The sequence below is a fragment of the Bos grunniens genome, chromosome 18 (genome assembly GCF_055505025.1).
Source record: "Bos grunniens cultivar Pamir isolate PY7600 chromosome 18, Bosgru_T2T1.0, whole genome shotgun sequence".
In the NCBI taxonomy this organism is placed as follows: Eukaryota; Metazoa; Chordata; class Mammalia; order Artiodactyla; family Bovidae; genus Bos; species Bos grunniens.
Window position 1 is genome coordinate 5,632,925 of NC_141182.1, and position 26,487 is coordinate 5,659,411.

Consider the following 26,487-nt stretch of genomic DNA (forward strand, 5'->3'; position numbering starts at 1 on the left):
CCATTCAAAGCTCTGTAAGATTCTGTGTTGGCGACGAGTGTCGTGCTCTGCGCCAGGGGCGGCTGGGGCCTGAGGAGCAGGATGAGGGTGAAAGGCCACTTGAGTTGCCACGTCTGAACGTCAGAACTGGTAGTTGAGCATTCCGGAGGCATAAGAATCTATGGGGAAGGAAAGCTAGCCATTTTGACAGACTTCCTGCTCCAAAGGCTTGAGCCACAGATAAACATCCGTCACGCAGACAGAAAGTGGGGATGGGGGGTGGGGGTGCTGTTTGCTCCCCATCTGGAGTCCTGAGCCCTCTGTACAGGGTACGGCATCACTCGGGTGCAGCCCCTTCTCCTGGTGGCAGTTTACCTTCAAATGGGATGAGGGCTGTGGCCTTGCCTTACTGTGAACCCTCCAGCTCTAATATTCCCCTATCTCAGGAAGCTCTAATGAAACCCACGTGTTGGCACGCTCCTCTTTTCCTGGATCAGGTTAGATGCTTCTCATTCTTCCAGAATCTGCAGGTGTGTGCAGCTGGTGCTGTTACCTGAGGAATTTAAAATCCACTTCGGCCAACTTGCCTTTGCCAGAGTGTTGGGGTTTGGGGAGGTCATTGAATTCCTCTCTACATCCTTTCCCGGAAACTGGGCCCTGTTAGTGGCAGGACCTGGATCCTCCAGGGTCCAAGAGTGATCTGGAACGACGTGGTCTTCGGGGGGAAGCCTCACTTGTCGTGAACACAGTTTCACCCACCCTGCTGCCCTGTCGCCCTCCTGAACAACCATTTATTACACAGTGGCCTCGGGGAAAGAGCTTCACCACGGCATCTTCCCTCCTTCCGGTTAAAGTGATGAAACACCTTCTGTCTTCCAGGCAGGCTGTTAGGTGCTTTGCACTTAGCCTCACAACTCTGTGAGTAGATAATCAACATTCCTCATTTACAAGTGAGGAAACTGAGGCTCAGAAAGCTTAGGTGGCCCAGAGTCTGTGTGCATTCCAGCTGCATTGGCCTGGTGTTCACTGTCCACGGCCTGGGCCTCGGGTCGCAGTCCAGGGCGTTGGTGGCCGAGGTGGACTTCTGCAGACACACTAAGCGTCTCAACACAGCCTGTGTGTCCGTCCAGGGGGAGGGTGCCCTCCACTGAGCCACGGGCATCCCCTTCAGAGCATCCGAGCACCGTGTCATTCTCGCTAGTCTTACTTCAGCATCGCAGTCTAGACAAGGATTCCCAAGTTCACTGCTTGTCTTATGGGAATCCACTTACCTGAACAGGCAGGTAGCCTGGCCGTCTGTTCTGAGGAGAGAGATCTAAAAAGTCATAGCATTTCAGCCAACACAGCAGAGTCCAGGCAGACTTAAAAATCGGGAGGGCCTGGTAAACACAGGGCCTGTTTGAAAGGCATGGTCTTTCTGGAACTGTGCTGGGGGCCGTGCAGTGGGGTGGGGCGGCTTCAGTGACTGTGGAGCGCTTCCGGTGTGGCTCCAGGAGGGAGTTTGGGCTTCAGTGTCAGACTGGCTTGAGGTCTCACCATCCACACTTCTTAGCTCTGTATTCAGTCTCTTATAAGATGCCACAGTGTAAAACAGGCCAAATACAAGGGATCCTTCAGTTGTCCTGGGGGTGACACGTGATGATGCCTGTGAGTGCCCACCCACCGTCACCCGGGGTTAGACAGCAGGAGCATCGTTATCGTGACCCACGTGTGCCTCACGTCCGCAGAGCTCACAGGGTCTCTAAACCAGGGCTCTCTAACCCGGCTCGTCTGCGTTTCTAAAGCAGGGGCGTGCGGAGCTGTCGGGCTCCGTTGGTGTTACCGAGCTTTGCCTGCCTTTGTACTTTCTGTCCACGCCTTGTGTTTCATTTTTGAGGCAGGCTTAGTGGAGTGGTTTCAGAGCCCAGATGGCAGCTTTTGAGATTCCCACGTGGCCTCGGATGTTCCTGCAGGAGGCGGGCTCCATCCTGGAGTACCCCTGTCGTTATAGTTTCCTTTAGGAGTCACTTAGAGAGGAGACACGTGAGCCCTCGGACCCTGTGGATCCTGTTTCGGGTGCTGAGTCAAACAGTACAGCCCCTCAGCCTGGAGTTTTAGCAGAGTCCCAGCCTCCCATCCTCCCTAAACTTGGCAGTAAAAAGCCCCGTTCTTCTATTCATTCTGATGATTTATATTCTCTCTGGGCGTCTAATATTAAACAGGGGAATTCCGACATGTTCCATAACACATTTACTGTAACTTGATACCATGAACTAAACTTGCTGTTATTTATCATTTCTTTTTATTTTCTCTCATTCCAGCACAAAGCCAAGGTAGAAGCAATGACCCTGGACCTCGCTCTGCTCCGTAGCGTGCAGCATTTTGCTCAGGCGTTCAAGGCCAAGAATGTGTGAGTGTTCCAGCGGGGGGTTATAGATCATAATATCTCGCCATTGTAATGTCTTTATCAGATGAACACAACCGGGAAGACGGAAGGCTATTGTGCCGTCTTGGCGTCCAAACAGGAGGCTCATTTATACTGGCCCGGTCGAGGTGTACCGTATTTCTTTGACTCTGAGCCCCCCTCATTATGAGACGTGTCATCAATCTCACAACAGCCTCCCAGAAAACAACAAAAAGATCCTACTAAGCATCAGTAAAAAGCGACCTCATAAAAGCCAGCTGACTGTAGGCTGCATCCTGATCGCAGACATCTTCAAGGCGCCTCCCAGAATCGAGGAGAAGTTCTATTTTAATTGCATTTAGGAAGAGATCAGGTCAGTTCTCTAGTTCCACAAGGGGGCTGAACCTCAGAGCACGGGAAGAAAGTTTTACTGTTTCGCAAACCTGCGATGGTTTTACGTGGCACGTGGACACGGTTCCAAAAGCGTGGGCTCACATCTGAGAACTTCTGTTTTTCCATTCTTTCTCAGACTTTGAAAAATGCCTGTAGGAGGGAGCCTTTGCTGAGGACTGGCAGATTTTTTTTTTGGCCATCCCTTACCAACCGCCTTTCCTAACAGAGAGCAAGCAGCTCTTAAAGCCAGAACTGAGGAGAGCGCTGGTGGTTAGCTTCCTTTTCATTACGATATTTTGTTTCCAAGTGTTTATTTTTACAGTTCCCTCTGATTTTTTTTTTTTTTTTTTTTAGGGCAAGCAATACTGGTTTCTCATTTAACATAGCGGTTTAAATTTCTTTAACAAATCACTTCGTTTAATTTTTCTTTTCCAGTGAGTTGATTTAAACACAAAGATTAAGTTAATAATAGTACACGTGGTGCCAAGGGTAAAATAATTCCGTAGTCGGCACCAGAGTCCCCGAGTTTGGAGCAGGCTGATCAGTGACAAGCGGTCTCAGGGTTGGCCTCCGTCGGGGTTGCTGGTTTTAACAGTTCTCTGCGGAGATGATGGATGGGAGGGGAGGTGTCTAAGCCCAGATGCTCCGATGGCGTGCCGTTGGCCCGACTCTTCAGTGCTGTCCAGTGGCCGATTCTTCTCTCTCCTTTTGTTTTCTCACTCGTTCTTTTAGGCCGTTGAGAAGTCTGTCCTCTAAAGCCCTTTCTGGAGCAAGGCTGAGTCCTTGAGATTGAATGTCAAGTCAGAGTCTTTAGTGAGATCTGCACTGCCCCCCACCCCCACCCCAGGGGCCTGCCCTGTGCTCCAGTGATAGCTAGCTGGGCATCGTCCCCAGGCCAGCGGACCTAGGCGAGCCCCACTGTGTGCCCTCTTGGCAGGGATTGGTAGCTGCCAGCCCTCGCCAGAGCTCCCAGAGAACCTCACATCAAGACAGAGCTGTAGCTCTTTAAACATTTGCCCTGTCCTCCGTTCATGATTCATTTATCCGCTTGCTTCTTCACTTAACACGCATTTAACACATGCCTCCAAAGCCCCAGGCTCTCTCCTCGGCTCTGGAAAGAGAGTGGTGGCTGGTGGAGGCCTAGTTAAGCTCACCCAAGCCGTTGTGTGTGCTGCCAGCAAGCAGGCGGTGTTTAACTGCTGGCAGCCTACTCCTCGGCCTAGTATTTCTGCGGTTGTTTGGAAGAGAACAGCAATAACAGTATCAGCCGTAGCAGCAGTGACAGCTCGTTTCTCGAGAGCTCATTAGGAGCCCCACACCCAGTGCCCTTTGTGTGCTTTCCTGACGTAAGTCTCCAAGCAGGCCTTAGGGTGAGTGCTGCCACCCTGTCTATTACGCAGCTGAGGAAAACGAGACCAGAGAGGGTGAGTTATCCGAGGGCATGCGGCCAGCCAGCAGGGGCGCTGGGGCCGGGCACGCCTGGGCAGCCCGCCTGCCAAACCACTTTGCTGCACTGTCTGTTGTTCTCAATGGGCCAGAAACCGAGATCCGAGACAGTGAGTGACTTTCGCAGGGTGCCTTGGCAGGTTGGTGGCAGAGGCAGCACTTCATCCGCTTTGACTCTCCGCTTGCTCCCCGACACCATGCCACTCTTGTGGGAGCTGAGACGCACCGCCTCTTCACTCTCCCTCCAGTCCTGGTGTCAGAGCTCACTGGAAGGAGGCGTTTAGCCAAGGACAGCCAACTGTTACATAAGAGGACTGCCTTCCAAGTCTTAATGGGACCATTCGTTTTTAACTATTAAGTAGTTCAGAAATCATCAAAGCCAACTGCCTTCTGTGATCACCAAGCCCAAACTCTTGGAGAAAAGCGGTCGCCCATTCTGCCCTAATTCTGGATTTTAGCAAATGAATTCTGAATTTCTGTACTTCTTGGTTCAGAAACAAAAGCAGTTTTCCTGTTAGCCAACCCCATGCCACGAACCTCCTTTCATCAGTCTTTCTAGGGTCCAGTATTTTACATGGATTTAGAGAAATCAGCTTGAAAATCCCATACGACTTTCCCTTTGCAAGACCAGCAGGGCGAAGTCTTCCCCGGCCGGGCAGATGACAGTTCAGCACTCACAGGTCTGTGGATTCTGAGAATTGTCAGAAGCGAGTTCAAGTGTCAGTGACTGAACTGCCAGAAAAACACATGTCGCTCTCTTCTTATCTTCAGCTCCCGTCTTTCGACGTTAAGATCTCCTTGTGTGTAAACATAATGGCAAACGAAGGAGAGGCTGCCCATGCTGGACCCACTCCTTTCTGCGCCCTTGGACTGAGGAGAGGAAGAACCCGTCCACTGAAGTGCCACGTGGACGCGTGCCGAGTCCCGTCTGCGGGCAGGCCGGGCGTCCGTGCGGGCGCTTTTTACTGTGTGTGTCCCCTCGGGTCCTGCCCCAGCCCGGTGGTCTTGCCACGCCAGGGCAGGCAGCAGTGTGTGAGGTCTGAGCCTGGAAAAGGTAGAAACGGGTGTAAATGCGAACCTCTTTGGGAGATGCAGCTCATGGTACAGATGAGCCAGTCTCCTTCCACCAGGAGGGCATGTGGATTCAGCCTCTTCTTGGATATTCTTCTTCTTTATGTTTTTTTGGGGGGTGTGTGGTGGCATGGGGTGGGGACTGAGCCTTTTCAGAATGAGCCCTGCTAACAGTGATTATGCAAATCATAATTCCTTCCTGACGTTTGTTTATCCCATGCAAGGCAACACGCTCAGCACTTAAGCCCATGTCCTCGCTCTAATTCCTTACAGTCATCCCCAGGCATGACTCATTTTATCTTTGTTTCCCAGTGGAAAGGCTCCAGCTTCTCACCGAGAGGCCAACTCTCTTTCCTGACTTTAGCAAGTGGCAGATCCCGCATTGGAACCCGAGTCTGTCTGAATCCACAGCGACCCCTCTTCTTGTTCCACCTCGCCCTTGAGGTGGTTGGTAGGAATTACTGAGGACCGAGTTACTCAGAAATTTAGGGGCTGAACACCATTCAAGGCAATGAGTATTCTGTTCTCTCAGTTTACTTAAATCAGAAACCAAATCAGGTCAATGCATCTTAGCCTGTATGTTTTTCTCCAGCTTCTAAATTTCTCTTTATTTAGTGCGGCATATGTGTTTCAAGGGCAGGTGTGTCCTCTAGAGTTTTCTGTGGTCTGTGTTTCACTGACTGCACCCCGGTGGTGTCATTCAGCTGGTTCTTTTGTCTTCTCTGTTTCCTGTGAAATGGTAGCCAAGGCTGAAGGCTCAGTCAGATTCCTGTTTAATTTTTGTTTGGCAAGAATGCTCGGTAGGTGGTGGTGTTGTCTTCAAGCCAGTTTTTGTAAGGCTCTGCACGCCCCAACCAATGCATCCCTGCGCCCACGCAGTCTGTCTGTCTGCCCGCTCCCCTTCACCCCCCATTCCTCCTGGCCCCCTCCACTCCTTCTTCTGGGTGGTCAGCCCAGGGGGCCTCAGTGCTCCCAGGGGCACTTCTCCCCAGCGTCAGTGGTGGTAGTGGTCGGCCAGTGTGTCTCAGGTCCGATTATTTTGGGGCATTACTGGAAAGTTCCAAACCGAAGCCTGTGGTAAGTCCCAGCCAATCTTGAGTTTTTCAGGATATTTTTGTTGAAACCGCAGTCCCGGAAAGCAGCCAGCCTCCGTGCTCCTGCTGCCTGACTGGTCAGGGCCTCCATCAAAATGCGAAGAGCTCGGACCCTTGCTGATGATTCCGACCGAGCATCAGGATTTTCTGTAGTGGGCTTGGAAGCCAGTAGGGTATTGTTTGGGATACCTTTGCACAGTTTCATCCATGATACTAACTGCTTAATTTACCAAAAAGCGTTCATTTTGAACAGGCCCTATAACAACAGTTCAGGGGCTTCTAGACTTCTGTAAATACATATATATATATATATATATATATATATATATGCATTTCCTTTATCAGATACTGTTTTATGGTTTGAGTTCTATATATTTCTGAAATAATGGACACCTGGATTCCAGTTTTGAAATTTGAAAACTTTCAGTGATGGCATATAATATAGGAAATTTATTGCTTGGCTTTCAGTTACCAATTAGCTCTTATAATATCATCTAAGGTCTTTGATTCATCATAGCAATTAATGGAAGTTGATCATAACATAATTTTAAAATAACACTTGCAATTCTAAAGATTTCTAGAACTTTGTTTTGGTCATGGATCTCTACTTTCTCTTTTCATCTTTCTGTCTCCAGCAGAATTTAAGGAAATCAGGCTTTATTTCACTTAAAAATACTTAAAATACTTTCACTTAAAAATTGGATAGTGGTGTTTAAAGAAAAATCCAAAGAATACTTTTTCAGTTTCCTCTTTACTGTTTATACATTTGAGGGAGAAATCTTAACAAAGTTATTTATTTTCACTTTTTAGAACTTGAAAATTCAGGACTTTCAGAAAGTACTAATCCCAGATTTAATTTTCTTGGATTCTTATTTCCAATTTTGCTGTCTCCAGTCCTTCTACAGAAGTGGGTGGGCTATAAATTATAAATAAATCCCAAATTTTGAGGGTTAAATTACCCTGTAAGACCAATGTGTAAATTACAGCTTAATCTTTTCTTCTTCTCAGTTTGGTTTTAAGAATAAGGTTTTAGCCCATGTATCTCTGTTACTTTTTGCTCAACATGAGAAATCCATTTCTGGTTTTTGTAACAGAGTATCATGTTGCTTTGCTTTTCTGAACAGTTTGAAAACTAAAAGAAAAAAAAAACAGAGAGGCAGATTTTTTTTTTTTTTTTTAGCTGTAATAAACTCTCTAAATCTAGATCTTAATTATGGTGTCTTACGAAAAATTTTTCAAAGTCTACAAGTTGATTTTTCCCCATCCCCTACATTTTCCACCTTGAGGTATTAAAAAACCATACTATGAAGCATTTAACGTGTCTAGAAACATCAGAGAAGGCTTCCATCCAGAGTAGATGTTTTGCCTTCTGAAGCTTAACTCTTTAGGCATCAAATGTTCTTACATAATTCTTTAAAACAATATTTGTGAAACAGATGGTGTTCTGTCGTCCCTTATTAAACAAAAATACGAACACAGAGAGTATAGTACAGGGGTCAGTACGCTTTTCTGAGAAGAGCCAGAGAGGAAGCACCTCCGACTTCTCGGGCCGTAAGGTCATCTGTGTCAGTGGGCAGCTGCGGACAGTACTTACACGGGTGAACATGGCTGTGTCCCAGTAAAAGTTTACTTCCAAAAGCAGAAAACGGGCTGGGTGTGTCCGAGGGCCACGGTGCATGTCGAGCCGGTCCCGGCACAGACTTGCCAGGCCTGTTGAGAAGAGGAGGCCGCGCACGAGGCAGGCAGACGCGCCTCACGGTGCTGCGCCCGTGGCCGGCACAGTGTGTGCGTTCCCGTCTGGATCCTTCAGTGACTCGAGAGGTTTTCACGAATGTATCCAGTATGATACAATGGACATAAGACAGATTTCTGTCAAAACAGGAAAAGAGGATCAGAGTGGACTGGTCAGACGTGATCGTAGAGGAAGTGGGGATCTCATGAAGTCTTTACAACCATTGGTGAAGTGGACCTGGGGACTCCCTGGTAGTCCAGTGGCTAAGACTGCACTTCCCAGTGCAGGGGGCCCAGGTTTGAGCCCTCATCAGGAAACTGGGTCCCGCACGCTGCAGCAAAGATCACAGATCCTCATGTCACAGCTAAGACTTGGTGCAGCCAATAAGTAAGTATTTTTTAAAAAACTGGGCCTGGAAATGAGCTTTGAGATCCCTTGCAGCCAAGGCGAGAGAGGACACGAGCTTCACGTTGCCCACAGACTGTATGCATGACCAGCCCTGAGCAGAAATACCGCTCCTATGGTGATGCTGCACTGCCACAGAGTACTCAGTCCGCTGCTGTGTCCTCTTCCCCCTGGTCTTTGTTACTCTTCGCAAAGCCATGGACTCGAGGGGGTACTTCCCAGTTCTCTTTTGGAGCCAATGGGTAGACTGTCTCCTTTGCCATTGCTGCTATTGTTTCCCCTGGTTTTGGGCAGCTTTCTGGATGATTTGAGTGGCCTTAAGGGCAGCTTGCTTTGAATAAGTGAGAATTACAGTGGGCCGCAGGAAAAATAATTAACCTCTGTATTGTCAGATACCAAAGTACTCCACACGCCTCTTCTCCCCTCCTCTTTTGGCTTATTTTTAAAAGTTTTTCCCTTCATGTCATTAATTATTTAGTGTTTACAACAGTGCCAGGAACTGAGCTAGACGTTGAAATTAAACCATTTGCCCTCTCGCTTCTCCTGTGCCTATCACTCTTTTAAAATTGTCGTGAAGCATAAGGATTTTTTTTTTTATAACTTTGCGCAGTGCTGACTATCTTCAAAAACACATCCTTACCGAAGAAGAATGGTTGTTAAATTAATTAAGAGCCATTTTGCAATTAAATGTGTTAGGGAAAAAAAAATTCAGTGAGCCTTTTTGCCATCATTAAAAGTCATCACTGCCAAGGAATACATGAAAATGTGTTTGAATTAACCACAGCAATGTTTGCAAAATAAACAGTTTTGATTTCCCAACAGAATTCTAGGTTCAGCCATCGCTATCATGTTTCCGGAAGTCTAAGTGATGTATGTTAATTGAAGACACACAAAAAAACCTTCCCTTCCAGGAAGAATAAAAGCCCGGCTTTGGAGAGTACATGCAGTTACTCTGTGGTTGCCTCCGGCCTCACCCTCCAGCCCACCACTGCATACATAGCCGATGTTAGGGCTTTAATACCAGCAAACAGTATGAACTTAGTTGCTGGTGTTCAGCATTGATTACTTACAGCACTGGACCAGAGCATGAGTTGGCAAAGTTTTTCTAGAAAGAATCAGATAAATAAATATTTATATAAATGAATAGCTATACCAATGTTTTTCCCTTCATGAACCAAATGGTCTCTGTAGCAGCCACTCAACAGTGTTGAGTGTCTCTTGAGTGTTGAGTGAGACCGCGGTAATGTGGAAGTAGCTACTGATAATGTGTAAATGATTGGGCAAGATCAGATTCCAATAAAACTTTATTTAGAAAGACAGGAAGTGGGTTGGATTTGGGATTTGGTCTGGGGGTTGTGGTGCTAACCTTTGGACTAGAATCCCTTTGTCCCTTGAAATGTAACTCATTTGAAAAACATCTTGCCTCACTATGAGAGTCACATTCCGTTTTGGATTTTGTTAGGTCTGGTCCAGATAAATCAGTATATATAGCCAGTGTTGTGGGCATGGTTCATTTCAGTTCTCTGCAGATAGCACTCTGTGTTCCTTAGAGGCTGAAAGAAGAGATAAGAGTTCGAATAGAACAGTGTGCTGTGCTGAGTTGTGGAAACGCCACCATACGGGAAAGCAGGTCAACTAAGACAAGCAAGTATTGTTTAAATAATGAAGACACCGAAGCCCTGCTTGGGACTTGGAACTGTAAAATGATGATGGAGATAGTAATTGCTAATATTTATCACCTGTTTATTATGTGTCATACACAGCTAAGCACTCGTCTGCCATCCCATTTTATCCTCACAAGGACTTCATGGGGTAGGTCAAAAATTGTAGAAGAAAGGCAGTGTCTTATGGTTCAGCCTAATATGATGCTCAGCCACATTTCATAGGTCAAGAAATCAGCAGGGAAGAGATTAAAGATCTTGACCCAGCTCATGCCAGCTAGTAGATGGTGAGACTAGAGCTGAGTCCAAAATCTGCCCTGTTGCTGAATTCTGCTTTGATAGTAGTTTGGAAAATCAGAAAGCTCTGTCTCATTCAGAAATGCGTCATGTAGCACGTGGTGTCTCTGAAGGAGTTTTGTCCTTGGATGGATGGCAGCCCGTCCCTGCCTGCGGGGAAGGTGGTTAAGGTCACTTCAAGGTTGAAGGGGATGCACCTTCCAGCCAGTTTCCTATCGTCGAGAGGAAATTGTGTTGCTGAAATACATGTAAAAGAGGTTAAACACCACTCACGAGAAGAGATGTTCATCCCTTCAATTAAGTGTTCAGGTGGTTTTTCTCCCAAATGCCTAAAAGGTGTCTGTCCCTGAAGTCTGTATAAGCGGAAGTGGCAGCAGTTGTCTCTGCCTTTACTCCAAGTGTCAGCGTTCATTTCCCCTTGGCTCCTGCCTGTTTTCCTAGTGACGCTGATCTGGGAGACAGCAGGTGACCAGAGGCTCACTTTGCAATTCAGACATCTGAACGGCCAGAGCTGTCGCTCTCAAACACAAACCAGCCCTGGTCCACTCCTGCAAGCAAGACCCTTGGGTGGCCTCTGGAGGCTGGTCCATCCTGCTGCTGCATTTATTGATCAGATCGCCCCAGCCCTGTGCCTCTGTGTTCCGCTTTGCTGTTGAGCTTCTCAGTCGTGTCCGGCTCTTTGTGACCCCATGGACTATAGCCTGCCAGGCTCCTCCGTCCATGGGATTTCTCAGGCAAGAATACTGGAGTGGGTTGCCATTTCCTTCTCCAGGGGATCTTCCTGACCCAGGGATCGAACCCACGTCTCCTGCAGTGGCAGGCAAGTTCTTTACCACTGAGCCGCCCGGGAAGCCAGGTGGTTACAGTTCCGCCTCCTGACTCAGGGCCTGTGCCACTGCCCCCCACCTGCCCCTGACCTGCTCGCTGGCTGATTCTGTCGTGTTCTCTGTGGAGCCTTGCTTTTCGCCTCCTCTTGTGTCCACACTGTCATTGGAATGATCAGGCACTTGTGGGAGCATCGACCACACCCCCAGTCATCGGGCGTGGAGTACTTTGGGATGCTTTTTTCTATATTGATTTTTCTTTGTTAGACTGAGCCCCAGAGAAGCAGAAACCTTGGCTAATTCATCTTTGTCTTAGCTCTGAGGCCCTGTTCCACACCTTGCTAACATGGTGACCTTGGCACATTCCCTCATCTCTCTGATCCTCAGTTTCTTCATCAGTAAAAGTGGGAGGTGACGGTAGTACCCTTGCAGAATGGTTGCTGCTGCTAAGTCGCTTCAGTCATGTCTGACTCTGTGCGACCCCAGAGATGACAGCCCACCAGGCTCCCCCGTCCCTGGAATTCTCCAGGCAAGAACACTGGAGTGGGTTGCCATTTCCTCCTCCAATGCATGAAAGTGAAAAGTGAAAGTGAAGTCGCTCGGTCGTGTCTGACTCCCAGCGACCCCATGGACTGCAGCCCATCAGGCTCCTCTGTCCATGGGATTTTCCAGGCAAGAGTACTGGAGTGGGGTGCCATTGCCTTCTCCGCAGGATGGTTGAAAGGTTTAAATAACAAAGTGTTCGTGAAACGTAGTACCTGAATACCTAGTAAAGATTTAATGCATTTCAGATCGTAACATGATGTTTGTCGTTGTTATCATCATCCTTTGCAGGTGTTAACTTTACTGCCATAGCAGAAGCTCCAGAAAGGGAGTGGATGGATGGGTGGGTGGGCGAGGGTGAGGGAGGGAGGGAGGAAAGGAAAGGAAGGAGGGAAGGAAGGGCAACCAGAAGTGGAAACTCAACTGTTGCACTGGTGACCTCAACTTTGATTTTAAGGCAGTAGTTCTTAGCCATTTGAAGTTCTTGCCTTGGTATCTCCTTGGGTGGTATGGAGGTTATATGTTAGAACATCTTGGGAAACAAATTGTGAAGTAATTTTGCATAATAGTTATTTCAGGTACAGAAAATACAGCTGCCCTTCTAACCAGGTGTGGGCTTGAGCCACATGACCAGGCTGTTTTCAGACCTGTATAAGCACGGACACAGGAAACTCGTGATGTTAAGGTTAATGTCTGGTGACTCGCAGAGAACTCTTGGATTATGTAAGACTCAGAAGAAAAAAAAAAGTGTCACAGTGTCTGTGGTTTAAAATTGTATTTTCCAGCTTGGCTGGCGAATCCAGCTCGGTGTTCCTCCTGATACCTTCTAACCACCCCCATTGGCACATTGGAATTCTCCTCTCACATAATTGACATGTTGGGAAGTTTTGTTTAAACCACACTGAAATTGCATTTTAATAACCAGGGACCCGTCTTTCTCCCTTCTCCCTCCCAGCCCCAGTAAATTGTTGAGAAGCTAGCTCTCGTCAGCCTAAAAACTTGAATATATGTTTGCAGTACATCACCAGTGCTGCACTGTGGCAGCCGGCTGAAGATCCCCGGGGAAGATGATATTTTCAGTTGATCCGCTTGTCACTGCACTCTGTTCTTAATATTGTGAGGCATTGGTTTTCTTCACTTTGTGAGAAAGCCCTCAATATCTCGTCATTATGAAAAATACACACGGAGCCTCTCAATTAGCGGCAGAATTCTTCAGTCTGCCTTCTAAGCTTCAAATGTTGTTACCGTTCAGTCACCGACTCATAATCAAACAGGCATTTGAGCTGACATTAAGGAGTAGTGATAAGCAGAAACGGAATGAAGAAGAAGGCGGTCTCAGAGGTACCGGGAGTGGGTGCGAGAAGTGTGAGTGCAGCAGTGATAGAGGTTTGGGAGGGGGACCTCGGCAGAGTGTGTCTGGCTAAAAGCACAGCAGTGCCTAGGTGTCTCAGTTCAGCAGGCTCCCAAGAGCATGCCCCTGTGTTCCCAGAGTGGCTCTATATGGGACGAGGTGGAATCCAGTAATCCCCTGCACAGAGGTCAGAGTATTTAACCAGTCTTAAATTCTCATATGCTAGGTTGCTTCTATACATTATCGCTGTTGGAAGCACTCTGAAGCTGGCCTGCACGTACTTCTTTTTGGATCTCTTATTTTCTTAAGATCACTTCTTGGAAGAGCAGCACCCGGGTCAAAGCACATGAGTATCTTTGAATACCGCTGGTCTGTGACATCAGGTTACCCTCCAGAAAAGTGACACGTAATTCTCATCTCTTGGTCAGACTCTAGGCAACGCTGTTAAGACCCGAAGTATTATTTGTAAAGCTTGCATCTATGTAATTGTAGTCAAAATGTTTTTAAACGTACAATATCTCTATTAGTCAGAGAAGCTCTTTTTTCAGTTGCTTTGTCCTGTCGTCTGAGCCCATCACAGCCACGGAGAGGAGAATCCACTTCTTGGTGTGGGCAGGAGAGACCTTTGGTTTCTTCCTTGATAGGCGTGGAAGCGTGGTGTTGCTCTGAGTAGCTGAGCAGTGGGCTGGGACTGAGCACTGGACTGGGAGTCAGGGAGGCCCAGCCTTCGCCTGACCATCATTTCCTGGGTCAGTCTGTGTCTTGAGTGGTGGTGCCCTAGGCTCCTCTCGGGTCTTTCCAGTAGCAGAACCACTGCTGCAGCCCATGACTCTCCTAATATTTCTGAAACTTTTCTGACTCTGCTCTGACGTAGGAAGCAGGACCTGTGTGGTGTCTCCTCCCCGATATGGGGGGAGACTTCACATTAATCTTAGCCAAGAGCTCGCTATGACCTTTAAAGACCTGGGCACCAAAGAGATTTCAGTCCTGGGCTCCTTAGGCTTGTCTGGCGCTCAGGTGTCTCAGACCAAGCTGACATTCCTTTCCCCTCATTCTGTGGGCGGGTTTTCCAAGCTCAGTGGAGTTCTGCATCAGGTCCACTTCTGATTCCTTTAAAGCTCGTCCTCCCCTGTCCTGTTGGAAGCATGGGCTTGCAATTCAGTACCCCCTGGGCTGGCCCGTGGCTTCCTGTCTTGCCTTTCACGTGGGATAGTTCTTGATGCAGTCACATTGGCCTTCCGTTTGGTTTTAACGTGCTGCAGTCCACAGGGTCGCAAAGAGTCAGACACGACTGAGCAACTGAACTCAACTCAGCTGTCTTTATGATTTTTTTTTTTTAGGCAGATGTTAAAGCTACTTCTTCTTGCTATTTTGGGGGTATTTCTTTTGGTAGTCTATATAAATGTTATTTTACACAAGTTCTGTGGCCACCAAGATGGTGCATGCCTCTTGTAGAATATTAGGAGAAAAGAAGGATGAGCATAAATATGAACATGAAAATTGTACATTTTCCTGGCTCTCTATTAGTTTGTCTTTATTTCTTGAAATATTTTTACCCGGGAGATTTTTAAATACACACAAAAAGAGAAGAGGTAAAATGGGCCTTCCCAAGTCTCACCCACCTTCTGTAAATATCAGCATGTAGTTAGTTTTGTTCAGTCTGTAGCCCCTTCTTCCTAGATTATTTTAATGCAAATCTAAGATGACATAGATATCCATGAATACTCTGTGACTACCCCTCTATTATCACCACTGTCCATATTTTAGAATACTACCTTTTGGTTTTTTTTTACTTCCAATAGAATTATAAGCATTCTATATGAGAAACATTAAATATGCATGTATATAAATATATATTTTAAATATTTTTCAAAAAATGTCTCATTCCCCAAGGTTTTCCACAGTCATTTAGTGGAGATAGTAAATTAGCAAAATAATACCTTAGGTTAGAGAAAGTTTAGTGAATAATATGTCAAGGAATGAAACAGATTTAAAAAAAATTTCCACCTAATCTTTTAACAAATGGCTAAAATTCACATGGTGAGAAATAAATTCAACTTGACATGGTAAAATTCTAATAGGCTGAAATAATGTCACAGACTAAAACCACATAGCTTTGTGTAACCTAGCAGTTGTCTAAAAAAAAAAAAAAGCACCCTTATTTTCTCTGGACTGACTCTATCTAGCTTGAGTCCCAGTTTCCATCCATGAGGGACCTGTAGGAAAGGGGTGGACGGGCTGGGGGCTGTGAATCACAGCTGCCCCTGCGCGGGAGGAGGGAGAAGCCAGAGGTCACTTAAGTCATCGTGAGAACGTAGAGCAGTCTTCTCAGAGTTCAGGGAGCTGGCTTTATTTTTAACTAATGTTTAATTTACACACTTCACACTGCTTTGAAGTATATAGTTCAGTGGTTTTCAGTATGTTCCCATTCAAAAAGAAACCTCATCCCCGAACCATTTAGCGTCATTCCCCTTCCTTCCTGCCACCCGACCCCCTCCAGCCTTTGATGACCACTCACCTTTCTGTCTCTCCCACTTTGCCTGCTCTGCACATTTCATATGAAGGAATCACGCAGTGTGTTGTTTTCTGTGACTGGCTTCTTTGAGTCAGCGTTCATCAGTCTTTCTTCTTCACGGCTGAGTAGTACTCCACCATATGGGTAGACCACACTTTGTTTATGCGTTCACCAGTGGACGGTCGTTTGGGTTACATCCACCTTCTGGCTGCGTCACTTCTTCATTCTGACCCCCCCGCCCCCCGGGAAGATCCTGTGACATTCGGAGGCTGAAGGTGTCAGAAGGTAGGCTAGCAGGGACAGTGAGACCTCTCTTTGGGGAACAGCATTCCTCCCAAGACCCTTTCTGAGCCCCTCTTGAACGCGTGTCCCCTGGGACATGCCCAGTGGTCTGGTAATCACTAAGGAAGCAGGTCTCCTGGGGAGAAGTTTTCCAGAGCACACCTCCATGGCCAACAAGAGGCTGAGTGACCCTCGTCTGGTTTAAGAAGAGAGCGTTAGCACAGAGTAACAGGCCGAATCCAACTTGGGCTCAATTATTTTGTAAAGCTCTTTGTTGATTTGACTTCCCGCGACCCAGGGAATAATTCTAACCAATCAGAGCTGGCTCCCCTTTGGCACCAGAGTCCACTTGCTTTACAGCCGATGACAGAGGGGGCCACACAGCTACCCCGTCTGAATTAATCCTCGACTCTGGGCCGCTGGTGCTATTCCCTGGCAAGGTTGTATTTCTTCATTAGCTGCTCCCAGGGCCCAGGGAGTCCCAGAGGGTGTCAGAGTACATTAATTTTTATCATAACATGGAATCTTTCAGGTCTGAATGGCAGCACACGGCTGTCAGGGGCTTTCTGCACTCTGTTACAGCTCCATATATCTCTAGGCAAAACAGAGGAAAGAGCCCTCATTGGCATGGAGATGTACAAAATGCATGAGGCGTTTTTATTGTTTGAGTGACTTGACCACGTGCTTCAGCACACTCCCCAGGTAATTTTTTCTTTTTTTCCTTTTGTCCATGTAAGCCCACCTCTGCCACCCCATATCACTTCCTCCCTTCACTGTAACTGCAGAAGGTATTTTTAAAATAAGCTGTCTGCATAATGGTAATGAAATCATCACCTGGTATCTGAATCTCTTCTATAAATACATAAGAGATGAATATTCCCATGATTTTTTTTTATCAGCAGAATATATGCCTCCACAATATTGTAGAAGTCTGTAAATAATGACTTTGTAATGCTCAATATGGCATTCATGTCCATAAAATATATTTTAAATTTGAAGGAATGCTAATGCGTTTCCAGAAAGGCTAGTTACTTCTGTGTTGCCTTTCCCCCACTTATCAGCTGAGTAGAATTCTTAGAAGGATGTATCTGACTTGGAGAGTATGCCCAGTGGTTAGTTTACTAGTGAAAGTGAAAGTCACTCAGTTGTGTTCAGCTGCTTGTGACCCCATGGACTGTACTGTCCATGGAATTCTCCAGGTCAGAATACTGGTGCGGGTAAGCCTTTCCCTTCTCCTGGGGATCTTCCCAACCCAAGGATCGAACTCAGGTCCTCCGTATTGCAGGCTGATTCTTTACCAGCTGAGCTACCAAAGAGGTGCTGTCAACAAATGCCGGGACCCCCTCTGCATGAGCAGACACTGGGTGTTGTGGCGGTAAGGACCCCCCACAGAGAAGTCGTAGAGGAGACAGTGTTCTCAGCTGTAAGAGTCAGTCAGTGCTCCATTGGCATAACATGTGACTTACTGCCGGCCCTAATCCTTCCCTCAGTTTTCTGGGTAATTCTGCTTTCTTAGTAATAGGTGTCATTTAATAACCCCCACTGCTGGGCAGCCTTGTTGCATGTGAGCTCTGTGAGCTACAGAGCAGAGTTTTCCAAAATTCACATTGCACCGCTCATATGTGAGATTGTTGTTTTTGTTCGGTCGCTCAGTCGTGTCCGGCTCTCTGCGACCCCATGGACCGCAGCACCCCAGGCCACCCTGTCCCTCTCCATCCGCTGGAGCTTGCTCAGACTCGTGTCCACTGAGTCGGTGATGCCGTATCTCAGATGGCCAATCCTGTATTTATCTTAACACATACCAAAGTTTAAAAGCCCAAACCAGAGAAGCAACTGACTTAGCTGGTATTTTGGCAGTGCACAAGGCTGAGAAATACAGATGAGTTGGTTTACAGTGTACTAAAAAATAGTCCATGCAAGTGTTCCATAAATCGGAGAAGAATTAGGAAAATGGTACATAAATGATTGTGTTGTGGATTTTGCTAATTGAGAGACTCTTTGGGTTTAAAAAAAACACAGTACTGGCTATATGCATTCAGTGCTTTAAAACCAAGTGCCAGTGAGCTTAATATGTGTGAACAAAGATGCGGAGAGCTTTCACGGTAATACCTACTTTTGAAGGGTTCTGTACTTCAGGAACCTTCCGGTGTGTCAGGCACGGTACTGAGTGTTGGAGTACAGGGGTGACCAGATGCTGGCTCAGCCCATCAGGAGTTTCTGGTCTTTGTGGTGACTTTTTCCATGTTGTGTGTGAGAAACGGTGGGTCACAGAGGAAAACGACCTCAAAATAATGCCTCCCCTTAAAGACTTCAATATAAAAACTTGACGGCATAAACTCCTAGAAGAGGCCACAGGCAAAACACGCTCTGATATAAATTGTAGCAGTGTTTTCTTAGGTCAGTCTCCCAGGGCAAGAGAGATAAAAGTAGAAATAAACACATTGGATTAAGTGCCATTGGTGGTATAATTATCCAATTGATGCATTTTTTTTTCCCCCTAGAAAGCCCTCTCTGAAGAGACTATGGGGCTTCCCCTATGGCTCAAGAGTAAAGAATCCGCCTGCAATGCAGGAAGCACAGAAGGTTCTATGCCTGGATTGGGAAGATCCCCTGGAGAAGGAAATGGAAACCCACTCCAGTGTTCTTGCCTAGGAAATCCCACAGACAGAGGAGCCTGATGGTGTATAGTCCACAGGGTCGTAGAGTCAGACACAGCTGAGCAGAGCAGTGTGTGATGCCTGTTGTACATGTCTCCCCCCACTTTAGAATCAGTGAGGGTGAAAGTGTGCTTCTGGGATTGCATGTGTGAAGATGGGAAAATATATTCAAGATAAGGAAAAGGAGGCAGAAACCTAAGGAAACAACAAAAACAAGAGTGTTGCCATTTCCTGTTAAGTGTGTGTACTGATCTTCTGGAATTCACTATAAGAAGTTGTAAATGGTGCATGAAATGAAAAATTCCTGATGATCCCTGGGGAAACACCCTGCCCCCGGCTCTTTTCCTGCTGATTGGTTCAGATTATTTCCTCTTTTCCAACTTAAAAAAGTGTGGGTAGGTTATCTTGACAGCAGAATCCATTCTGGGTTAATTATTTTAATATTGGATGATGTCCTTCACTGTCTTGAAGTATGCTAGTCCTCTAACATTTAGCAGCGCAGCAGCTAGATGGTCACTGACTGCCTGAGCTGATGTTGAGTTCATGTGTTCCTATTTCTCTTATTTTACTTACTTTATTTCCTTTCATATTTTTTCCGGGTCTCGTCTCCCAGAGATATTGAGTAAGGGCATAGGAAACAATATATAGCTATTTTCTAAATGTGGAGACAACTATACAGATATTTCATGTCTCTACATTATTGTTGGCTGTTGTGTCCCCAAAGTGTAGCCCAAGGTCCAGAAAACAGGCAGCTGGGAAAAAAAAAAAAAAAGCCTGTTTCAGGTACCCTCTTTGTCATGGCTAGTGCTGGGCATTTTAGGTTTTTTTCTAATTCTCATAGCTATCAAGCAAGGTAAGTATTTTTTAAAAGTGAAATCGCTCAGTTGTGTCTGACTCTTTCTGACCCATAGACTGTAGCCTACCAGGCTCCTCCGTCCATGGGATTTTCCAGGCAAGGGTACTGGAGTGGGTTGCCATTTCCTTCTCCAGAGGATCTTCCTGACCCAGGGATCGGACCCGGGTCTCCCATATTGCAGGGAGACGCTTTACCGTCTGAGCCACCAGGGAAGCCTTTATTTTTTAAAGAAATAGTGTGTATTTGATTGTCCCAGGTCCTAGTTGTGCCGTGCGGGGCATTTCGTTACGGCATGCAAACCTAGTTGCAGCGTGCGGGATCTGGTTCCCTGACCGGGGGTTGAAGCCATGCCCCCAGCCCTGGGAGTGGGGCGTCCTAGCCACTGGACCACCAGGCAAGTCCGTATCATTGCCTTTTATTTCCTTGTGCATTTGAGAGCTGATGATATATGTATTTTTTTTTTCTAGTGCATTCCAGTAAATAACCATTTTTTAAAGTTTGCCTGTGTTCCACCTGAAATCATTCCGAATTTTACTAGGGGCACGAACGCTGCCGTTTGGGCAGTTGAGGTCTTGGCAGGTCACTTGGTGGAGACTGAGGCGCCTTCCCTGGGTTGGTGTAGTTGCAGAGAGAACTTCTGTGGTCACTTTTATGCTGCCATCCTGGAGCTCAAAATAAACCAGCCCTTGTTTCTGAAGCAAGGATCCACCTTGGAATTCTATAGTAATTTGTTTTTTCCTCTTCCTTTTCTGGAAGAAAAGGACAGCTGAACGCCAGGTCAGACTAAACAACAGTTACTTTTGGGATTTTGCATCCTCAGGCCCTCTCTCTTGAATTTCAGAGTATTTCCAAATAGTATGAATTCCTGCAGCTCACTGGAGAGATGCCCCAGATGGTGTGCCCTTCTGTTTCAAGGAGGAACTAAAAAGAATTTCCCTTTACATAACGTTCCACTTAGCTCATTCTTCTGCTGTGTCTGAACTGGAGTCCCCCAAAGGCACAGTTGTATTAACGTTCTACGGGGTGTTTATTTAACCTGTGAGAGTCTGCCTCATTTTGGGGGCACGTGTTACCATTCAATTTACAAATCTTCACTGTGACTCAGCCCGGTGATGGCTCCTCTCAGGTTCTTTTTATTTTATTTTTATTTATTTATTATTATTTTTTAGAGGGCTTACTTCTCTCTCTCTCAGGCAGTGACCTCTGATTCTCTGGGTCTTAACTCTCTTTCTGTTCCCTTCCAGGCTTCTCCAAATTTAATTTCTAACCTGGTCCTGTTCTTGCTGTTGTTTTGGCATCTTTGATATCTTAGTTTCCTGACCAGAGATCAAATGCAGGCCACCTGTAGTGGAAGCTAGGGCCATAACCACTGGACTGCTACTGGACTCTCAGGCTCTTTTTAAATGCCCTTCTCGTTTCTCAGACTTGAAATTATGTTATCTGATTCTTAGGTTTCTTGAGACAAAATCAGTTTGGTGGTGTCTCCAAAGCGTCTCTTTATTAATCAACTAGAACAAACCCACTTTCCCGTGCTTTCTTCTGCCATCTCTGATGTCATAATCTGTTGTAAAGTATGGCTGTGTCATGGCTTGTAGACAAAATGGCATTGGAGAAATGGCACTGATTCAGACGTATGCATTCTGGTGTGTACACCAGGCTTCCTTCTTACCGCATGCAAGACCCTGAGAACAAAGACCTCCTGATCGTTGACAGTTGTCTCCTGGAAGAGGTAACAGTTGTCCTCACCCATTGTGGCCTCTGCTGGAAAATGTTACGTAATGCAGGAATGGACAAGGCCCAGACAGAACTGTGGGCCAGGCTTCCTGGGCGATGCCGCCCCTCGGAAGCTGATGTTCATGTACAATCAGCACGTGAAATGCCCTGGACTTGGGTTGTCGCCAGTTACTCGTGAGCCTTCGCAAGAGTCGGCACTGTTGAGCCTGGCCGTGGGTGTTTATGGAGGATGCCGATGGGCTCTTTGCCCCCGGTGGTCAATGTTCTTGGGAACTTGGTTCCTCGGAAGGACCGTGAAGCCCAGGGAACTTGGGAAACAAGTGCACTTGACTTCCCTTAGGTTCACCGGTTTTGGTCATCGCCTCTCAGGTGCTCGGCACTCTGCAAACGGCCCCAGAGATCCAGAGACGACTTGGGCCCAAGTGTGCAGCCAGTGTACGCAGGACACTCACCCCAGGGGTGTGGGCGGAGCCCCGAGAAACACACAGCGCACTGTGGTTCCCCTCCGTTGTAACGTTGCGGTGTATTTTAGGGATGCTGAAATTCACCCTTGTAGTCGTGTGGTTCAGTGAGTTGTGGCACGTGCGCGCGCGCGCGCACACACACACACACACACACACACACAGTAATGGAGTCACACAGTCAAGATACGGAGCAGTTCCTTTACCCTCTCAATTGTCCCTGTGTCCCTGTGAAGTAATTCTCACCCCTTACACCCAGCCCCTGGCAACCATTGAATTTTTTTTTTTCCCTGTCCCTAGAGTTTTGCATTTTCTGGAATGTTATTTAAATGGAAGCATTCCATATTTAGCTTTTTGAGTCTGGCTTCTCTCACGTAGCATGATGCATGTATTAGTTATCTGTTGCTCTTAAATTACCCCCAAAACTTAGTGACTCCAAACAGCAAATGTTTATTACCGCACTCTATTAGCTTTCTCTTGCTATTGTAATAAATTACCACAAACATATTGGCTGAACAGAAAGCATTTCCGGTTGCAGGAATGTATATTCCCACCAACTTTATACAACATAATGAAAATAGAATAATACTATAAAAATCTGCTAATTCTAAAGGTAGAAAATATCTCTTTTAAATTTTTGCTACTGGTAGAGTTTAACACATTATATCTCATACTGATTATCAGTAATCTAGTTTTATGCATTTCAATTTCTCTGATTGACTCTTAGAATGTGTTTCATATGGTCCCAGTATTCATGCTGGATCAAGTAAGAAAGAAGCCAAAAGTATTAGAGCTTCAACAAAGATATTAGGTGGCTCAACAGTAAAAAATCCACCTACAATGCGGGAGATGTGGTTCGAGCCCTGGCTTGGAGGAGGAAATGGCAACCCCCTCCAGTATTCTTGCCTGAAAAATCCCACAAACAAAGGAGCCTGGTAGGCTATAGTCCATGGGGTCACAAAACAGTCGGACATGACTTAGTGACTGAACAAAAACAAAGCAAAAAAGCCAAAGGTGTTGGCAAGACTCTCTGTGGGCTTTTGCACTAACTAGAGCTAAAGGCAACAGAAGCAGAAACAAGGAATAGCAGAGGTTGTCTGAGCTCGAGGTCCCTGGAGATCAGACTTGGGACAGGGGTGTTTGCTCACATGGTTTACTGGGGGAATGAGAAGGAGAATGAAGGAAACAGGTGTTATATAGGTGGAGACTGATGGAAAGGGAGCTCTGGAGAATGGATCCCAGAGTTGGTCCTCTTTGTTAGGAGGACATCTGGGTGTGGGACATGACTTTCCAGGTGTGAGGGCACCCATCCCTCAGGGACGATTTTCTGAACAAGTCAGTGCTTTTGGCTGCTGGAAATAGGTACAGTGGGGCCCATAAATGAGATCTAGACAGACTATCACACTTCCGCTCCATTGGAAAGGAAGGGGATTGGACAAGTACTAATAGTAGCTGAAGGCTCTAGAGTTACTGGCTTCTCCCTGTTTTCATCGTCAGGTGACTGGCTGGAGAGTATCACCTTCTGCGAAAACACTGAAGTCAAGAAAGCGGGGAGGACCTGGGGAGAGGAGATGCAGAGTTGAGGTTTAGGGTGGGTAGAGATGAGGTTCCGGAGCTTGGGAGGGATGTCAGCCTGGTGCTGTCGGCGTAAAGTTCACCTTCGTAGAGGTGTTGTTTGGAGTTCCAGCCTGTGTGAAATTCCTGTCAGGACGAGAGTTTAGACTGAATGAAAGGCGGTTGGAGGTGGAACTCTGGTTGAAGAGGAAGGTCTGGAGGAGGCAGAAGCTGAGGCAGCGGTGGCATGAGGACGAGGTCTGAGGATAGACTGTGTCTTAGAATATGAGGTAGCCAAGAGGGCCAGAACCAGGGAGGAGCCGGGGCCCTTGCAACAGAGATGTCCAGTTTCAACAGAGGGGAGGTTGTTGGGTGCCAGGACCCAGAAGCCATCGCTCCCCAGGCCTCTTTGAGAGATTCTGGGCGGTGGTGGGGCAGAAATCAGTCACCTTGGTGATGAGAGATTCAGACGAGGCAGGAGATTCTGAATGGAGACAAATATTTCGAAACCATGGTCTGTAAATGGGAAGAGCGAGGCTTCGTGCAGCTTGAAAAAGCCCCAATGTCAACTAGACATTTCTTTCTCTCTCCAGCCTTCTCTCTTCCATCTGACTTCCTTTCGTTCATTTTCTTAACCATTTTCTTTCCTGATTTTTTTCCTAATTGTTGGTCTGAACAATCTATTTAGCCTGATGGACAGCAAGAATGAGACAATAGAGAGATTGAAGAGGCCAGAAAGACAGGGGAGTGTCAGTGAACAGCATGCTTGAGGGCTGCACACCTGCAATTATATAATGTTTAATGTCACTTATTCCTAAATTTTTAAGAAGGAGGAGTGCAGGAAGAAAATGTGGAGATCAGCTGTCTAAAGCCTTTGGGCTCCGACTCCTTTCTGTTTATTGTCAGCATTCACTGCTCCTTCCAGTAGGAAGTCTCACTTAAGGCTACTCTGGCTAGAAGCCTTGGTTCATGGTCATTTCCACTGATGACAATCAGCCATGCCCACTGGCAAGTCTCTGGAACTCCACCCTCTTTTCCATGAAGCAGAACTTCTGTGGTCCAAGGCACGTACTGTCCCTGGAGGAAGGGATTGTCACTTTCCCAACAGCGTGCTCAGAGAACGCCCAGAGAAATGGAGGCGCTTTCCCCGTGGGTGTGTACTAACTGCAGAGAACGGGCAGCACCCCTGCACTGGAAGCTCCAGTTCTGTGCACACAGAGAACAGCCCTCAGGTTCTCCCCTTACAGACTAGAATCCATCAAAGAAGGGGGGAAAAATCAGTCCTTGAAAATGCTGACTAATAGCATCGGCTTTGGGATTGGAATGATACTATTTTTGTTTTCATTCTGTCTTTCTAGTTTGAACTTTCCTTTTGATAGTCTGTAAATATTCATCATCTCAGAACCTTTTGAATCGCAGTGGCTTTTAGTCAAAACTGAGCCAAATGTGCCATTTGAATAATAAAAACCTCATTAAAGTGAGGTGAAAGGAATTCTTTTCCTTTTGTACAAGCCAATTAAGTGTCTTTACAATTAAAAAAAAAGTCTAGCACTTTATAGTTTCCTATTCCATAAGCCTGTTGTTAATTAATAGAGGGGATGAGCTTTAGGTACGCAGTGTGTATTTTGCCTCTGGTGTTGTGCAATTAACATTAATGAAGCGTATTTTAAATTTGGTGAAATACCAAAGGATTTCCCAGGTTCTCTGTGGGCTCCTGTGTCCAGACTGAGGTCTTCGGTAGCACGTTTCTTTGTTTGATGCCCTGTGTATTTCCTTGAGCCAACGTGCAGGCATGGATAGAGGTAACTGCAGGAGGTGTTGTTATTGAGAAATGTTCTGCCAGCATTCCAAATGCCCAGACTGTCTTAAAGATAAGGAAACTCTGAAAAAAAAAAAATCAACTCTGAGAGCTTTATTTTTTCTTGTGGCTAAAACAGAAGGGTGTAGAGACAAAGGGAGTGATGACCATTGAACCTGGCATCTACCTTGCAAGACCCTGGGCATTTGCCCGTCACATCTTTGGGTGGGGTGTGTGCTCCTGTTCTCATTCAGCACATAAGTATAATAAATTGACTGAGCTAGAATTTCTCACAGCACTTCCTGCAGCCATTCTAGGGAGCTTATCTAATAAAGAAAGTATTGCGTAGTATTCTTGAAGTCAGATGATTGTTTTTATTTCATCTTGTTATATGTTATATTTCATTCTTGCTCACTTATGTGCATCTTTATTTTACCTGTTTCTGATACTTCCATAGGAAATCTGCCTCTAATCACTTTTTTCCTGACCATAAATGGAGATAATAACACATGTCATCTAGGGTTCTTATGTACAGAAAGCTTTTAGCAAGTGCTTAACTCATATTTAACATTCAAAAAAAAAAAAATAGCAACTCTGAAAAAGTAGACCAAATATTTGAGATGCAACCTGAAAGGAGTGCATATCTAAATCATATATTCACTTCTCCATTTCACCCTTCCTCCCAAGATTTTTTTCTAGTGTACATGGCTTTATTTAAAAGCATGGGTTATCCTGGCTACAGATGAGTAAGTTCTACTTTGAGTTGAAATGGATGTGGTGAATGTTGTAGGCAGACCAGATGCTTCAAAGCATTTTTTGCCCACCTCTTCAAAGAGCAATTGGGCTTCCCTGGTGGCTCAGCTGGTACAGAATCCACCTGCAATGCAGGAGACCTGGGTTTGATCCCTGAGTTGGGAAGTTGCCCTGGAGAAGGGAACGGCTCCCCACTCCAGTTTTCTGGCCTGGAGAATTCCGCGGTCTGTATAGTCCATGGAGTCGCCAAGAGTTGGATACAAGTGAGTGACTTTCACTTTTACTTAAGAGCAATCAGGCTGTTGAGGGGCTGTGAGTGGACAACTGTAGTGGGCATCATATGGGAAAAACATATGATTCCTATCAAACACCCATGATCTCAACCACATCACCACATTTAGATTTTATGTAGGTGGTAAGTTGGAAATAGATCAGACAACAGAGAAAAATAAACAATTTCCCTATGAGACATCAGTGATAATACGGTTTGCATGAATACCTTTTTTTAAGAAAAGATCTAAATGATTATAAATATACTCATACTTATGGAATAGAAGACAGTGTTGTTAAGATGTACATAATCCCCAAATTAACCTACTAATATAATGCAAACTCTGTCAACACTGCAGCTGAAATTTTTGTAGAAATTGAAAAGCCAATCCTAAAACTTTATACATGCCTATAAAGGACCCCGAATA

The 26,487-nt window shown here is 46.1% G+C and overlaps 1 protein-coding gene across 21 annotated transcripts in view; it reads left to right on the forward strand.

Annotated features, from left to right (window-relative positions):
• WWOX (WW domain containing oxidoreductase) overlaps nucleotides 1-26,487 on the forward strand; it is a 907,382-nt gene that overhangs the window by 228,741 nt on the left and 652,154 nt on the right. For all 21 annotated transcript variants that reach the window (XR_015145280.1, XR_015145282.1, XR_015145281.1 and 18 more), the window contains one exon: nucleotides 2,280-2,368. Coding sequence is in view for 16 of the 21 variants with exons in the window: in XM_086350012.1 (XP_086206138.1) it covers nucleotides 2,280-2,368 (89 nt within the window). In the remaining 5 variants the exon portion in view is untranslated. The remainder of the gene's footprint in view (nucleotides 1-2,279; nucleotides 2,369-26,487) is intronic.